The following is an 18,180-nucleotide window of genomic DNA, read 5'->3' as shown; positions in this document are numbered from 1 at the left end:
CAGAGTGATGGAGGCACAGATGAGAAAGAGAGGAAAGAAAGCAGGCATATGCCACAACTCGTATCATCTGCCCCATACATATCAATAGTATTTCTAATCTCATGCAGCCCTTAGTCTTGCCACAATTTCTCAGCTGAAATTGGATTTAGACTTTGACTGGGCCATTCAAAATACTTACATGGAATGGTTTAAATCAAATAATACGGACGCTGCAAAGTCTGATTACGAAGGGTTGAATATGTTATGCACTTTTTAGATTTTCCTTGCTACAAATTTTTAAAAACTTGTTCCCTTTGCGATAAGAAAATGTTCTGTATCAGTCGCTCACAGAAATTCTCAATGAAGTAGATTGACAGTAGTTGTAAAATGTGAAAAGATTTAGAGGAAAGAATACATTTACAAGCACTGGACCTTTACAGGTCACATGATCACTATACATCATAAAATCCTGCCAGATAGAATCCAACTACAAAACTTAAATATGTCACACAGTTAATGTAGCTCAATTATTATGTAAATATCAGACTCTAATCTTTGGCATTTGAATTATGAGAATTGTTTGCAAAAATAAAAATGTTTATGTATCGACACAAACCAACTGTTTGTTGGTTTGTGTCATGTAATGAAGCCTGTAGTTATAAATAACATGATTTATGGATTAAAAATTATCTGTAAAAAGTTTACAAAAGTGTAAAAAAAAAAAAAATTATATGAAATCTGTCATTAATGAGTAGTTGGTGATGGCTGTAGTTGATCAAAGGGAAGCAATATAAAAAAAATTACAATACCCATCGTCCAAAGTTACTCTCTAGCAGAGATGGGATATAATCAATGCAGGTAATGGCTGATCTTATTACTCTGAGGCCGGACTGCAGAGACTAATAATCATTTTGCTGATTATTGATAAATCCTTAAATTTCACGACTCGCTCCCAAAGCTATCGATCCTGACAACAATACACCACTAACAGTCCCCCAAACAACAAAAACATGAGGGAGCAAAGCAATAAAGCACCCCACACCGCACACACACAAACACACACTGTGGACATAATAAATAGCATCATTTAGGGCTTTAATATCAGGCCAACCCTCTGGGCCATAGCACTTTATAACAGGATCAACACTAACACACAAGTAGACACCCATACACACACATATCCCAGCTGAACATTGGCTTTCTTTCTGTGTCACCCACACACAATCACACACATCCCTTCATTAGGAGTGCTTTAGTTATGCCTATTAGGATTCCCTCCTCTTTCCCATTTCCTCCTCCCTCTCTTTCTCTGCAGCTGGTGGGAGAGAGCCCCTGCTGGTCTTTATGCATATGTGTTGCTCCTGTGTCTGTTTTTGTGCGTCAGTGAGCATGTGTGTGTCTCTTCTGGCCTCCCACCACCTACAGAGTTACCCATTACTCAGTGCCCCTGGCCAGAGGCCTGATGTGGAGCAGGGGGAGCAGCTAGAGAGGTGCTGCAGGTAGGGTGGGAAGACTGTAGGACGCGGTGAAGCCCGAGGGTCGGCCTGGAGACTGTGATGGATGAAGATGGGAGCCAAGGTCCAGCTCAGGCCAAAAGAGCAAACCCACAGCTACAGGAGTAACGTGGGTGCATGCAAACACAGGGGAAATAACAAGCTAAAGGAAAGGCATGGACACATACAGTGCATCAAGATAAAGACAGATAAGAAGACCAAATGACACCTAACCCAACTTTTTCAACATGATGCAAAACTAAGAAGGATGCAAGGCAAATAAAGGAAGAATAAAAAGAAAGACCTTAAGGTTTGTCAAAATTGTTTAACAGAAATCATAAGATAATACTTTATAAAAGTCTTCTATTTTGCATAAATTTGCAGAAGGTAACAGCAATGAGGGCGATTGAAAGCTTGCTACATTTTTGAATGTTATTGGCCATGATGGTGGCGCCAAGCCAGCAAAAGACCCCCGTCGCCCGGGCAACAACCAAATCTGTCATTAATCTGATTGTCTTAAAACAAATGTCCCTGCTTTGTGAAATTTCTTACCTTTTTAATTCAAAAATGTTTCTGCAGAACATTTGATCTAGTTAGACGAAGTGATTTGTTTAAGCGCACTCGCAGATGTGGGGCTGAGACAGGAGGGACGGGGGACAGAGCTTCAGATGCGCCATCAATCATAAACATAAGCAAGACATTAATACAGGCTTTTGTGTGGGTTTGAGGTGGTTAGGGGTGTTTTGTCCAAAAAGGAATGGTATTTTATTAAAGATGCAATCAGCCTAAAAAGAAACAACTGCATGTCGTTTCCAAGCTAAAAAAAAACGAAAAAAAAAAAACAAATCACAGAATGTATGAATATATATGTATGGTAACTGAATGGAAGTGTAAGTGTACAAACACACATGGCATATGTAATATAACATCATGTAAAAACACTTCCTGCAGTTGTGGAGATATCCCAAGGGCACGTTCTGTGTTCACAGTTCAACAAGGCATAGCTTGTTTAAGAACAGCTCAGCTGGAAGCAGAGCAAGATACGCTGCCCCAGGGTGTGTGTGCATGTGTGTCTGCATGCTGGTGGAGCTGAGTCAACGACAGGTGTAAAGGGGGCTGGGAAAGATGAACAAATTATGCATTCTAGATGAGTTTTGTAAACCTTTTCATATCAATTATAGCAACTTATTTAATTGATAAAAAGAGTGAGATTCTAATTTATTTCTCTCTGTTATTTCATAGTTATTTCTGTGATCATGGAAGCCATTCTCATAACTATCACTTTTAAGTGTTTTTTAAACACAGGAAACATTTCAGACATCCATCCATCCATCCATCCATTTTCTGTTCACCCTTGTCCCTAATGGGGTCGGGAGGGTTGCTGGTGCCTATCTCCAGCTACGTTCCGGGCGAGAGGCGGGGTACACCCTGGACAGGTCGCCAGTCTGTCGCAGGGCAACACAGAGACATACAGGACAAACAACCATGCACACACACACTCACACCTAGGGAGAATTTAGAGAAACCAATTGACCTGACAGTCATGTTTTTGGACTGTGGGAGGAAGCCGGAGTACCCGGAGAGAACCCACGCATGCACAGGGAGAACATGCAAACTCCATGCAGAAAGACCCCGGCCGGGAATCGAACCCAGGACCTTCTTGCTGCAAGGCAACAGTGCTACCAACTGCGCCACTGTGCAGCCCACATTTCAGACAAGAAGACAAAATGAAAAAAAAATTGTTTCAGCTTTTTAAAACTGATGCCAACAGTTCAGGAAAAAACTGCTTTTTGCCGTTAATCCCCAAGAAAGATGTCTTTTTCTCAAGCATAACATCTTGATTCAAATTTCTGCTTCAGCACATGCTTCAGTCTGCCCTGGTTTTCAAGGGCAGTGTGCCTTGAAAACCAGGGTTGGAAAACACTGATCTAGAGAACACTACTGTTTCCAATGTCTCTTTTCAAAATGTATCAGGTTCAGTCAGAATTGACAGAAGAGATCTATGAACAGGAGTTTTATAGTCTTGCCAAAAATCCTCCTAGGTTTAGGCCATTAGGTTTTAACACTTAATGATTTAATATGATCTACACCCATGTTTCTCAGTCCTGGTCCACAGAGCCAATTCGCCACATCACATGGTTGGACCACCTCTTCAGTATGCCATCAGGTGCTGTAGAAACCAATTAGTCATTCATTCATTTATGTCAGGCAAAAGCAAAACACCTAAAGCATACTCTGTTTCCTGACGCAAGTCTTTTGACGTCACCAACAACTTTTCTTTCAGGTTTGATCATCTTCTGAAGAAGGCTCTTCTAATGGAAACCATACCCACAACATGATGCTGCCACCACTATGCTTTCTGGAGCAGATGGCGTGTTCAGTGTTTTACTTTTTCCACCAAACAGAGGACTCTGTATGTAGACATAAAGTACGGATTTAGGCTGAACTGACCAGGACACTGTATACCGAAATCTTCAACACTTGCACTTTTTGGGATCCTCATAACTCTGACATCCACCTTGGTCTCCAGGTTAGAATCTGACAGGTTTTTTGAGGTTGGGAGTAGCAACCTACCAGCCTCCAGAAGCATGCGGACAGCGTGTGGGTCGTCAGCCAGTGTGGCGTAGTGAAGCGCGGTGCAGCCACGGAAACCAGCTCTGCTGCTGAGCCTGCTGCTGAATTCATCCTCTCTGGATACCAGCACTATATAAAACATGTATAGAGACAGAAGAGATAATGAACCAGAATCTAGAAGATCTTTCTTCATCTAGCAATTGTCCCCCCAAATTTTATCTCTACTGTCTAACATCATAGTATAGTCCAGGTTATGTATTAGGAGATTTCTTTCTCCGTTCTTTTGTAATAATAGAGATGCTTTATCACTCTGTCCTTAGTTGTGTTTCATAAAAACATTCATCTATTCCATCATCCATTTTTATTTTCTCTGCCTCTTTTCTCTCCTCTTGTGTCCATCAAAATCTTTCATCACCTTCCCCTCCCTCCATCCTTATAACTTTGCCTCATCCATTTCCAGAGTTCCTCTCCACTCCTGGTATCTTTCTCCCTGCAACCCCCTAAACATCCACATCTTCCTACTCCTCCATCTTTAACCTTCTTTTCATCCTTATTCTTTCAGTGCCTTCCTCTCTCCCTCCTTCCTTGCTTCATCAGTCTTCCCCATCCTCTCTGATAGTCTCCTTCTGCAGTGTGTGCATGTGTGCGTGAAACACAGGGTGGGATAATCATGGCTAACCCAATAAAGCGTCGCACAGACCCCCCTAGCCCATCCATCAGTGAGCGTCTGGGAAACGCTTCCCCACGCTATGCCGGCCCCACGTGGACCCAAACCTGACAGCCATATAAATGTCTGCAATATACATATCCCGTATAAATATGTCTGCAGAAACCCAACACAGACTGGATGGTGGGGGGTAAAGTGTCGCTGCATATGTGTGTGCGCCCTCATGCATGTATTTGTGTGAGTAACTGAGTAGCTTGGAACAAAAACAAATAAAAAATACATTAGTTGTCACCGAATATATAAAATAAATAATACAGAAGGAATCGAACATGTGCATAAATGTAAATTCTTATGCAAATTATTACGTCTCATAATATCTGCAGGTTAGCGTGTGTAATAAAACAACAACACACGCACACAAGAAGGCAGCTGTGAAGTTTTGCTACCTTCCAGAGAGTGGATGCCTTTCTCCCTTGAAGTGTCATAAACATTGTTGAAGTCGTCTCCGGCATTCGGGTCGGCTCCAGCTTCAAGAAGAGCTTTCACCGCACTGAAAAAGAATCAAAGAAAAGACACATTTCTTTTCTGCTTCCTAATTTCTGAATGCAGAGATTTTGTTTTAGGCTCAGGACACAAAGACGTCATTCCAGAAAGCAAGACTCTTCTACTTGAAAGACATAAAAACCTTATGTAATGTAAACTCAGGCAATAACCATTCACTAAACAGGTTTGACTATTTAAAGAAATTATTACTGTATGTCAGCTTGCATGTTGTAAACACTGGATGCTCATGGATATTTGTTTTTCTTGCCGGTTTCAGTTTGGACAGGCCTATCTCAATGTTTCCCTAAAGAAACACATTGAAAGTCAGGCTTGTTTACCCCCTTCTGATCAGTGTCATTTTCATTTGTCTAACTACATTTAGACATCAAGAGGCATCGTCTTGAAGATTTCTGTTCACCTTTCATTTTTCAGTCACATTTGGAAGCTTGTTTATTTTTTCTATCCTTTTTCAACAAAAATGTTCAAGCTGTGTTGCTTCCTCAACCTGACTGTTCAATTGAGTAAAAATGAAGCAAAAAGCCTTGTATCTCCTCATCTTCTCTAAAGACAAAAAAAAAACTGACAACAAATTAACGAGAATCCCATATTAGACCTAATGGTACTTCTTAGCAGCCTTATTCTGACCAGCAGCCACTTAACTTTTAAACACAGAGACACTTTATCGTCGTAATCGGTTCAATTCTAAGTTTTTAAAATCATGCTAAATCAGTATCCACAGCAGCACTTTCAACTAAAATTCAACAATTAATGGGTTGAATTCATTATAGAGTTTTATGTCTGGGTAATTTTTCTGTTACTTTGTGTAAACACAGTTTTAAATAATGTTTTCTATATTCATATCTTACAACACTTTCATAAACAATGTGGCTTCTTTTTTATGCTTTCTGAGGAAAGTCAGATGGAATACCAGACTACTCATCTTTTTTATCCTGACCTTTTCTTTCTCAGATATCATAACACAGAAACATGCAAATGTTCAGTTTTGTCAAACTGACCATAACACTTTCGACTGATTCGCTTTCATGTATTCTATCTCGTTATGTTGAGATAGAATACAATGGCCACTTCCTCTTTTTTCTTCTTCAGTTCACATTTGTATGTCTTTTAACACATACATATGTGCAGAGTGAGGGGGCAAGGGTCAGGCCCATTTCCGGCACTGATGGGGGCCCGTGTGATGAGGTGGGAATGTGTGTGTAGTAGCCCTTCACTGGAGCGGACCGCCTTTTAAAGCAAACAACAACCTCAGCAACACCACTGACTGTGACCTAGCGGATATTTCAGGTACCGTCTCTCCATCTAAGCTCACTTTTATTCTTTACCATGAACGTGGGCATTGGCTTTGACCCTGAGACACATATTTACGCATGAGCACACAGAAACAAAAATATTCTCAATGTGTGCTGACAGGGTTGACAGCATAAGAGGGGTGGTGGTTAAAAACATCACCCCTGAAGATATGTTGCAGCTTCCTACACACAACTCAAATTTGTTAGGTGTTAATATAAAATTTGACTATTCCACCACAGTAAGACTTTGAATATAGAAAATGTAAGGAACCAAGCAAGAAAGGAAGAAAGAACGGACAAATGGATGGATGATTTACACAATTATTGATGCTAAAGTTTTGGCTAAGACTAAGTAACAAACCTTAAAATTTAATTCAACTTTGGACATGTTTATGAATATGGCCTCAGGGTTCTTCTGCAAAATGGTGCAGAATTTATTTAGACTATATAACAAAAAAGAAGTAGACACTTAGTAATAAGAGAGGACCCTAAACCTAATTGTGTGACTTTTACACCATGAAATTTTATTTATATTTTTATTAAGTTCTATATAAAATATCTACCAAATATTCTTTAAAAAAAACTTAGGCCTAAACCCATGTAAATTGTAATATTTCTCTCTAATCAACCAGTCTACAACACCTCTTTAGATTTTAATGGCATTGAAATTTAGGTTTACAATGACTTTAAATACACAAGCATTCTGGAAGCATTATCTGCTTGCAAGCTTAATCTTTTTTATTCTTTTTCATAAAATCCAGATCATGGGCACTTCTGGTTATTTGTACTAAAATAGAAGAACAAAGGAAACATGAGGGGGAATAAGGGGGTGAACCTTTTGGACAGGTCTTTGTGTTTGACTTGGCTAAAGGCTTATAAAAACTATCAGGGGTCTCCTTTTGTTACTGTATCAATGTTGCTTGGGGTGGGCTTGGGGAGAATGACCTACAGAGGGCGTCTCTCTCATCCTTGCAAGCACTTCTACAAACACATGGAAGACGCCTTTTGACACAATTTCAAACTAAGTTTGGTCACACCAGGGTGGGCAGGGCTGTGTGAAGAGAGGAGATGGTCTGAAAAGGTTTAATGGTATAAGAAAGATAAACACAGGGGAAGATAAAGAGAGGAAGACTCCAGAGAAGGATGAGGAGGGAATAAAAGGAAGAAAACAATGCTAAAGAGAAAAAAGGAATGGAGATTTAATTAAGCAGGACAGTACTAAAACTAATGAGTTTTTAAATGCAGTTTATAGTTTTACTAATCAAGTGATGATCAAGTGCCTAAGTTTATTTCAGACAGTCAGGAGAGGAGTTACAGCTGTAATTTGAGCCCAAACTAAAGACATGAAAAGGTTAATTAGGTTTAACAACAATGTTAAAGGACAGAACCTCATATAAAAGGTAAATTATCTACCAACCTTATTCTTTTTAATGTTATGTTTGATTTAGCAGCGCAGTCAAAGCCAATGTAAGAATCAGTATTTTATTAGCCTCTTGTGTACACAAGGCTGTCCAATAAAATGTCCATGCAATGACTGTTTGCCAAAGCTTAGCAAGTCACTTATGCTGTGTTTGTGCTTTTATTTTTTCATTATGTTGGAAAGAAACGAGAGATGAATCGCTCGCGCGTTGCAGTGCTACTTGACAGTTGTGGCCCATTGTGATGACCCATCATTACTCAAAAATCACGAAGATAGTATAAAGTCCTGATGCACTTTCTATTCTTTGCCTGAGCTCTGTGGCCAGGTGAGAGGCAGCCATACACGACGGCTGGTGTTTGTTTTTTTTAATCCAGTCCTGGAGGGAAGACGGGAAACAAAGGCTTCCGCCTTCCTTGTTCTATTACAAGACACCGGAGATGAACTGACCATCCATGTCTCAAACCACCTGGACCTGAAGCTGGACCTCACTTGCCCCCGCCCTCACCTAGTTCATACCTGGGATCAGAGAGGCATAAACTGTTTCTCTGCACTTGTTTAGTATTTGTTACTAATTTCAGCAAACAATGAAGCACATTCACAGCATCACATCAGACAGATAGTTGACTAAATCTGAGTATGTTTTTCTGTAAATTACTGGCAGAATTAGTCAAACACATTGCCTGTTTTAAAATTTTTTAAAACCTATAAGAATTCAAGATGATGCAATTTTTCTTCTAAAATCAGTTAAGAAAAATGTAGCTTTAAATAATCAATTCCAAAAGCACTATCTGCTTAATATGACATTAGTATAATCTCCGAACAATCTTAAGTCATAACCCCTTACATAGTGCAGTTTTATGTGCCTTTAAAAGTTAGATACTGGGCGTGCTGTGGTGGCGTAGGGGTTAGCGCGACCCATATTTGGAGGCATTGAGGCCTCGACGCGGCCGTCGCGGGTTCGACTCCCAGACCCGACGATATTTGCCGCATGTCTTCCCCCCCCTCCTTCCCCGTTTCCTGTCAGCCTACTGTCATATAAGGGACACTAGAGCCCACAAAAGACCCCTAGAGGGGTAAAAAAAAAGTTAGATACCGGTAGACGCGTCTGAAATTATGCTCAAAATATGGTAAATTATTATGTGACAAAGCCAGACATTCTCCCAAAAGCTTACATTTTATAGAGACCAAAACTTAGTTCCAAAACCATAATCCCTCTCTCTATTCTCACAAGCCCACTCATATACTCATTCCCCTATTCCTCTGCTTCGTTTCTATCCCACTCACACCCAGTCAGTCACTCGGCCGGCTGGTTGGAATGGTCAACAGGCGTTACACTTGGCTAAGCCCTTATTGTGCACGTGAATGCAGTGAGGGAGGGACTGAGGAAGAGAAAGGGAGATGGAGATGTGTATTGTGTGTTAAAGAGTGCAAACAGAGGTTCAGGCCATACGCCTCCCCGATTTAATTCTACATCAAAGCTAAGCAAACACACACACCCCCACAGCCGATGTCTTACCCTTAACTCGTCCATAACTCCCCCCAAAAGCCACGCCCAAACCCTTGGATACAAATGTAAGGCTGAATTTTGGATACTACCCACTCCAACATTTTAACTAGGAGAGTTAAGTGGTGAAATCCTGGAAATATTTAGCTCCAAAAACCACTTCAAGTCCAGAAAAATAACAACATTACAAGTGAAGAACAGAGTAACTCAAGAATGAGATAAAAACTGACATTCTGGCTACAGGCAAGACCTTGTTCATGACTAATGTTTCTAGCGTTTTCACTTAACAGCTGCAAATAAAGTTGTGTGTGGCTGAGTAATAGGCAGTTGGCCTGTAAGATATTTGGTATAACCTCCCCTTGTTTCCTTGCTTATGTGTGGCTGTTATGTGAGTGCACATAAAGTGTGCGTGGGTGTCTGTGTGTTCGATATGAGTGATGCGCGAGGACCAATGTTCTGTCTTCCCTGCAGCAGTGACGGCACACTGGGGGGTTGGAGGACTGGATTAAACACAGAGGAGTGTCTGTCTTGCTGAGTTATAGCGCTCATAACACAAACACACACACAAACACACAACTTGCAGTGAAACACAGACATTGGATGAAGAGGCACAGACAATCATATTTGTATCCAAAAACATTTGACACACCAACAGTCGCGTCATTAAACACAAAGTGACACACAATCAATATGTTATCCAGATACCAACAGCCAGCTCAAGAGATCTAAATACAGGGCACAAACACATTTTTCACCTCAAAATTCTGTCTTCTCTAAAATAAAAGGAGAGGTGGATGGGTGGATGAGTGGATGATGTACAAACTGATGAATGGGCAGACAGATAGATATTATAGCAGGACTGGAAACAAAGTCTGGGACTTTAATATGGTAATTTTGATTAATTACTTTGAATTTAACATGTTTAACTTTTTTTTTTACTCATTTGCATTTTCTCCCTTTTGTCATACAAAGTTTCCATGCATCTCCTTGTATCTGGTAAGCCCATTAATCTGACGCATAAACGGTATCCACAAAGAAAAACAGCAATGAATGACAAAGTTGCTTCTTTTTGCAAATTTGGTTCTTTTTCTGCTAATTTTTGCTTTAAAATCTGATGGGATCTTGGAAAAGGCTATGTTGTGTGCAAAAAGGAGTTGGCCTATCACCAAAAGCTATTAAAGCCTAAAATATCATTTCAATGCAGAACAGCATAGAACACCCCCCCCCCCCTCCAAAAAAAAAAAACTAATGTCAGCGACCACAGTCTACATTTCTAATGTATTTTTTCAAAGAAGCTCTATAAATGATCTGGGATTCCTGAAACACTTGAAAGCTGAATGTTTTAAATAGCACTTTGCATCAATCTGATGGTCAAATAACTAAATAACAAAACAATGAGTAACAGCTCATATGTCTATTTATTCAATAATTTAACAGCAAAAGGGTTTTTGAATGGAAAATGTTCCCCAGTATATAGTTTTCGATTACAAACCTTGCAATTAACTCGATTAAAATGTTAATCACGTCCCACTACAACAATATGTATATTTTTTTAATATGTGCTTCCACTTATAACAGTCATCTAATTAGTTATTTTTAATATGTTAGAAACCATGAAAAATGTTTTGTTTCAGATGTTTCTGAATCTCAAATCAAAGACAATAAAACTAGTTACTATTGTCCATAAAAGCAAGTCCCTTTGCAGCTATTTTCATATTCAGATTTCACATAATGCTTCTCTCTCATGGATACCCTTTAACCAGTAAAGTGACCTCAGAGTCCTGATGGAGCAAAGAAAGAAAGAAAGAAAGGCTGGTTAAATTGGATTTGGCCCGGCCTTAACCTCAGCCCTTCTCTGTGTTATGTATCTTCTGTGGGCCAGGAGGCTAATTTAATTTGCAGGGGAGCAGGATGGGGGTACGGGTAAATGCCGTCTGTCAGTCTGGAAGTTGCACTTTGCACTCCTGAAGATGTAACAGTAAGAACTGCAGCAGGAACACGGATGACATATGTTCGCACTATAACCAATGCTGGCAGCTGTCTTACTCAAAACCACTACATCACTCTTACGTGTACAAACAAAAGGAGGCGAGTCAGAAGTTTAAAACACGCAACTTATTCCGGAGCTTAAGATGGCAGAAACAGTCATTGACCTGTGCTGTCTGTTCATTGCAGCCACCATAAGAGCGGTCCATCCCAGCCGGTGACGATGATTTGGATCCACGCCTTCTTTTATTAGCCTGAGGGGAAAAAACAAAGTTTTATTTTACAGTCATACAGTCATGACAGAAGATTGTAGATGGGAGTAGACAAAGCAAAACACAACACAAACTCTTCCAATTTTAACACGTACTAAAATATTTAAAGAGAAAAATATTAAAATAAGTTAGGCGACATGCTTGAGTATTGTAATAAAGACAGGCTGTTCATAAGACACTCTTATCCCAGTCTTGACGAGTTAATGCATCTATGACCAGGTGTGTGTGTTTGGGGGTGGTTTAGCCTCAGGGTACACCATCAGGTTCTGCGGTGCCACTGTCCCCCTGGATGTGACTGTGTAAGGAATCCTTCTGTCACGTCTCGTGCCGATCAGACAGGCAGTGTCGGTGTTTACAGTCAACATGGTGGCCTCTTTCTGGTCTGCACTCAGCTCCGATTCGCTCTGGCTCCGTTTTCACTACCTGTTCCGCATGAGGTAGCAGGGTTAGGATACAGATCTAATGGTTGATGCTGCAGCTGCAGATTGGCTCCAGCCAAAATGCAGATCTTAAAAGTTAAAGGTGGGGCCAGCATGGCAACCTAAAACAATTTAATCTCACTGAAAAAGGAATACGGCACTGGACCAAAATCTACTTTAGATAAATTGGACTTCTTGAAGCCTAATTGGTATTATTATGCACAACTGTAGCTCAGTGGTAAAGTGGTTGTCTTGCAATTGGAAGTTTGTAAGCTTGATTCCAGCTTTCTGCTCTCATGTATTGATGTGTCACTAGGCAACCCACTTAACCCTAGGTTGCCTACCAGTCGGTGTATAAATGTGTGCATGTTGGTTAGTGTGACAGTTACTGTAAATCACTTTGAGTCGAAAGTATGACTGGTAAAGGCTCTATATAGATTCAATCCATTTACCATTTTATTTTCCCATATTTCAGAAATTGTACTTTGTGATCCAATTAAAATCTACAGTAAATATCAATAAATTCAATCTCACTAAAAATATACCAAGTCAAACTAAAATAGGGGTGTCAAACAGCAGGCCTCTAAGCCCAGTGTCCTTCAACTTTTAGATGCGTCTCTAGTTCAACACACCTGAATCAAATGGTTGAATTACCTCCTTAGCATCCAATCAAACTCTTACTTTCTACTAATGACCTCATTATTAAACTCAGGTGTGTTGAAGCCGAGACATTTAAGATTTACAGCACACCGGCCCTGAAGGACTGGATTTTGACACCAATGATGAAAAGGTTTCTATCTATTTTTCAGATCAAAATTCCAAACTTTTTCAAAGTCATATTTCTAGTTATCAGACCAATTTAAGCCTACTTTACCATAAAAGTATGCCAACATTACTGTGAAGATAAAGAGTAGATATATGGAGGCAGAGACTAATGGACATATGGACTTTAAACATATTAATCCAGATCTAGAAAATACTCAATACTTTTCCAGACTGCACAGGAACATCTTCCATTAAATGTTGCATCAAGTTAAGCTACTGCTGAAGAATCATGTTGCATGTGTCTTACCAGAACCTACCTTTTAATCCTGTAACTAAACAGTCCAAATAAAGGCAATAATTAAAATAGTAAACTTTAAAATATATATAAAAGGGAATATTTTTTCCATCAGTACAAATTGTATTTAAAATGTCTGTATGCAAAATCTATTTTTATAACTATGGAGTAAAGTAAGTTAAGGAACAAACCTTTATGCAGTGATGCATTTTTAAAAGCCTTTAAAAAAAAGGAGACCTTGATTTGAAAGAGTGTCTCTCAGCAGACACACCCTGACACTCCGCCACTTCTGATAACTCAACCAAAGCACTTAACACATCTGTGACCTGCTGAATGGCTGACTCCCTGCACTCTCACCTACACCATCTGCCACATGTGGACAGGTAACCCAAGCCTGAAAGTGGAGACACACATTATGCACACACTCAGATACGGGGATTTAGATACCAACCAGAACACACACAGGCAGCTTTAAAATAAACATTTATAGTATCCGTATATGAATATCATGCATAACTGAATAAATTATAGGAAATCAGATTAACATGACTAGCAAATTTAAAACGGACACTAGTTATCATTTTTGGTATATATATATATTATAAATTGTATTTTAAAGTAATTTTCTGTAAAATAAATAAAGTATCAGCAAAAGAAATCTGACTAAGATCTATAAAAATGTTTTCATAATGCATTACAACACACTCCTTTTCACAAAAGTAAGAGGAAAAAAACCCTAAAGTTTGAGATTAATGCTTAGAACATTTTCTGCAGAAACAAATGGTTCTACTCTGCCACCTGGTGGTTTGTGATAGATCTGCAACTGAAGAACAGTTTAGAATGGGCTTTCACAACAGTAGATGATCCCGACTGTTCTGGAAACTGTCCACACAGCATTTTATTTGTGACCATACAGGCTGTACGTGGCAAACATATTGCGTTGCACTGTAAAGATCACATTCAATGAACATGCTCAGAATTTAAAAAGGGGAAGTGAAATTATATGTTGGAAATTACTCGTTCAGCTGGAGAAATACTAACATTTCATATGAATCAAACAAATTCTGAAGAAATTATACTTTTAGGATTCACTGATGTTAAAAAGTATCACAACACAGCAGTAATAGAAGATATCACTGAACAATCTTAAAAGATTGTGTAATTGAGGCAAAAACCAAAAACACAAAGAATGGGAGAAATCATATATTTTTAAACAAATCTATTGGTTTAGGTTGTAAATTTGAGATGAAAAATAAAAATAAAATCTGAATTGCCACCTATAAACAAGAAGTGACATTAGTAATGGCTCAGGATTGTTGTAGTTTACAAAGTTACACCAAACAATTATTTATTATTATTATTAGTAGTAATAGTTTCTATTTCAACATTTATGATTTTACAGCTATTTTTATACCAATAGTTGAAATACAGCTTATAATTTATTTTGTTGAAATAAAACATCCCGTGAAGCATCCAAGCGATTGTGTAAGTCTAGTTTTCAAAAGTTGTATGATGCTGTCACAAAGAACTTTTCCAAGACTTAAACTATAACAAAATACTTTACAAAATACTAATTTAAGAAAGACAAATAAATGGCAAATTCTTTCAATATTTTCTAAGATTCTGAGACAAATTAGTATATTTTGCTACCAGTAACTGAAATAATGCTAATCACTTATTAATGTACAATAAAGCAGGTGAGTGTTTGTGTGTGAACTTGTGCTGTACCTGGACACATCCTGTGCATTATTGGTTCTTGCTGCCTCAAGAAGAGAATCATCTGGTCATTTCAAAAGCACAACAATAACATTAGTACACAGTAGAGAGTGTGTGCATGACCACTTATTAGAGCTAATTGTAGTATTTCTACAATATTTTTTAACTTTTCAGTGTACTTATGTGCAGTATTGAGAACAAGACCGCTTAACACGTGTGTACCTTTGTTACCGGAGTCTTTCCTCAGGCAGAAGGCCACTGCTGCGGCTGACAGCACACCAGCTGAGGCCAACCCTGCTCGGCTGGCACCCGCACCAGTACCACGGTTCTCATTCCCACCGCTCTGCCTGCTGTCCTCCCAATACTGGTTATTTTGTCGCCCTCTACTGGCCAGAGCCGCCCAGGAGCTACGGCGGTTCTCCAGGTTTGACAGCCATCTTGGGGCGAGGTGGTGGTACTGCACCGATGGGCTCACGCTGGTAACAGCAGTCTCTTCAGACAAAATCCCCCTCCTGGATACACGGGACGTGGATACGATAGGGTTCCGGTTGGTCTCCGCCTGTGTTTCGCGGAAACATGGACCCGTGGCTCCACTGGCGCTGGTCTGAAGCACGCGACCGCACGGTGACAGGCTGCGCGACCTTCGCGTCAGCAGCCTGGTGGGAACGGATGATAACATGGCGATAAACTCACCCAAAAATTATGAGGTAGATGAAACTCTCAGCGAGAGAGCGACCCGCTATTAGTTTGACACTCTGGGTGGAAAAACGCCGCGTTGGTTCAGGTGTAGCTGCCACCGTTCTCTGCTCTGTCAGGTAGTAAGCCGAAAATAGCCGTTTCACCTCATCCTAGTCTTTACGTCACTGGATGTTGTGCATTCTGGGAAATGTAGTTCTCCTAGAAAAGTAGCAAAGCGACGGTTATAATGACATGTTACTTTACAGAGCCCTGCTTGGTCTCTGAACATTTTTTTATGTTTTAGTTTTTCCTAATGGACTATCCATTTTGGCCTGGATATATCTAAATTACAATAATGGGATGGAAAAAGAATCAATTGTGTGTGTTAATGGCTTTTTAATAGCTAAAACTGACTGACATTGAGATTTAAATATTTCGAACATTCATTCGTCTTTGTTATGTATGGGCAAGTCTTAAATTAATGTCACTCATTAAAATAATAATAAAAAGATACGTTTCTACATTCTATGGCATCTTTAAAACTGTATATTCTTTGTCCTAAAGAGACAGATGGAACAGAGACAAGTTTGTTTTGGTTTTCAAGGACTCACGTCAATTACCTTATGCGATTGCTGCTTTTTTTAAAAACCGAAATTAACAGTTTTGTATTTCAGTGAAAATTGAATATTAAAACCACCAGATGGCGCCAAATTACAATTGTTAAGGTGCATCTCTGTGTTACCTGGTGACCTGTCCAGGCTGTCTACCTCTTACCCATGACTACTACAGATATGCACCAGTCCCTTCACAATCCTGCAAGGAGAAACGTTATAAACAATAAAACTTTTACATCACAATTTATGTTTATCAGAACAATCAAATTGACTATTTTCCAAGTTTTATGGAATTTGTTATTTTAAAAAGCTTCCGGAAAAAACGGTGAACCACAATACCGCATGCAAAGATGACTGAGCTAAAGCTCAAACTTAAGAGGAAATGCAGTATATCTTGGGCACTTCCTATTATTATGATCTGCTTGATATAAATAGCATCAATGTGCTTTCTTAGTCTTATCTGATCGCTTCTTATCTGATTTCACAGAGATTCCAGCTCTGCGGAATCAACTCTGCGCTCTAATGAATTTACAATAAAAGTACTATACAGATACAATTAATCAGAAACAAGTCATGCAGAGATTTCTTTTAGATATCCCAGGTTATACTGGTGGGCATTTTCTAAACCTAGCCCTCTCCAACTAAGTGCACATATTTTTTGCCTCAGAATATAAGCCTCTGTGGACTTCCTCCTGTGGAGTATAATGTTCTAGATTGTGTGCTGGCAGTAGACTTACTGTCCCTCAGCAGACATGAATCATCGAGAACAACATACTCTGCCAGCATAAATCTGCAGGCACCTTTCAGATGTGTCACTGTGGGTTTGCCATCATGGATACTTGACATTCATTCCCTCCAGCAAACACATCTGTTATGACACTCTGCATTCCCACTACTGAATAGATCATCTTCTGCAAAAGGCTGTCCCTGTGAGCCAAAACAGCTTGTTCTTGAGAAGTGCTTATCTGAGCAGTTGGCAGGTGGAGTTAATGGCCATTATTGCATCCGTGCCTTTGGTTCTACAATTAAAAAGACTGAATTGTCATGAGCAATTGACATTATATGACTGGCACTGTGATTTTATGCAATTTACTTCCAAAGCAGTGGAAGTATTGAGTAAACTGTGAACTTTGTAGGATGAAGGATCTTTAAGGAAAAGTTTTTATATAAAATCACGTCCCACCGGAAGGAGGCCCCGGGGAAGACCCAGGACACGCTGGAGAGACTATGTCTCTCGGCTGGCCTGGGAACGCCTCCGGATTCCCCCGGAAGAGCTGGAAGAAGTGGCCGGGGAGAGGGAAGTCTGGGCCTCCCTTCTGAAGCTGCTACCCCCGCGACCCGACCTCGGATAAGCGGAAGAAGATGGATGGATGGATGGATAAAATCTTAAAAGGAAAATGGATATCTGTCATTAAAACCTAAATTGCCTGGCAGATAATTCTAACAGATTGATATTTAAAAGGCCTCCCTCCCAAAATGTTAAAGGTCCAATAGGAAACACAGGTGACATCACAGAATATTTATTAAAAGAACCTCTGTTTTTAACTTTACACTTTCCTTAATTGTCTGGTCCAGCAGACTGCAACCTGCAGCTTTGAAGCCACTTGTGGCTCTTCAGACCCTCCAATTTTTAATTCCTTTGGCCAAAAATTATAACCAATTGAATTATTTTTAAAAATTATAAAAGCAGCAAATAAGAGCTAGCCTTTGCAGTTTTATTCTAGTAGCAACTTTCGTAATATTCTTTGGGAAGTTTCTTTTTTGTCTTTAGGTTGCAAACTAAGTACTATTTTTATGTTGTTTTCAATTAAGGTTGAATATTCAGAAAATGCTTCCATACTCCATTAGTGTAAAAGGTAACTTTTATTTTAAACCCACGCCCAAAAATGAAATAGTTTTTCTTTCATTTAAAAATAAAAAAAAATCTATAATAGATATTGTACAC

At 39.4% G+C, this 18,180-nt stretch overlaps 1 protein-coding gene across 1 annotated transcript in view; it reads right to left on the bottom strand.

Moving 5' to 3' along the window:
• clpb (ClpB family mitochondrial disaggregase) overlaps positions 1-17,372 on the bottom strand; it is a 36,074-nt gene extending 18,702 nt beyond the window's left edge. The window contains exons 1-5 of the mRNA XM_027998946.1: positions 15,166-17,372; positions 14,956-15,007; positions 11,644-11,730; positions 5,160-5,263; positions 4,047-4,175 (exon numbers count right to left, since the gene is read on the bottom strand). Of these exons, the coding sequence (XP_027854747.1) occupies positions 4,047-4,175; positions 5,160-5,263; positions 11,644-11,730; positions 14,956-15,007; positions 15,166-15,622 (829 nt within the window). The 5' untranslated portion in view covers positions 15,623-17,372. The remainder of the gene's footprint in view (positions 1-4,046; positions 4,176-5,159; positions 5,264-11,643; positions 11,731-14,955; positions 15,008-15,165) is intronic.
• Positions 17,373-18,180: the final 808 nt, after the last annotated feature.

Source organism: Xiphophorus couchianus, chromosome 18 (assembly GCF_001444195.1).
Source record: "Xiphophorus couchianus chromosome 18, X_couchianus-1.0, whole genome shotgun sequence".
In the NCBI taxonomy this organism is placed as follows: Eukaryota; Metazoa; Chordata; class Actinopteri; order Cyprinodontiformes; family Poeciliidae; genus Xiphophorus; species Xiphophorus couchianus.
This window is presented reverse-complemented; position numbering and strand designations above follow the sequence as displayed.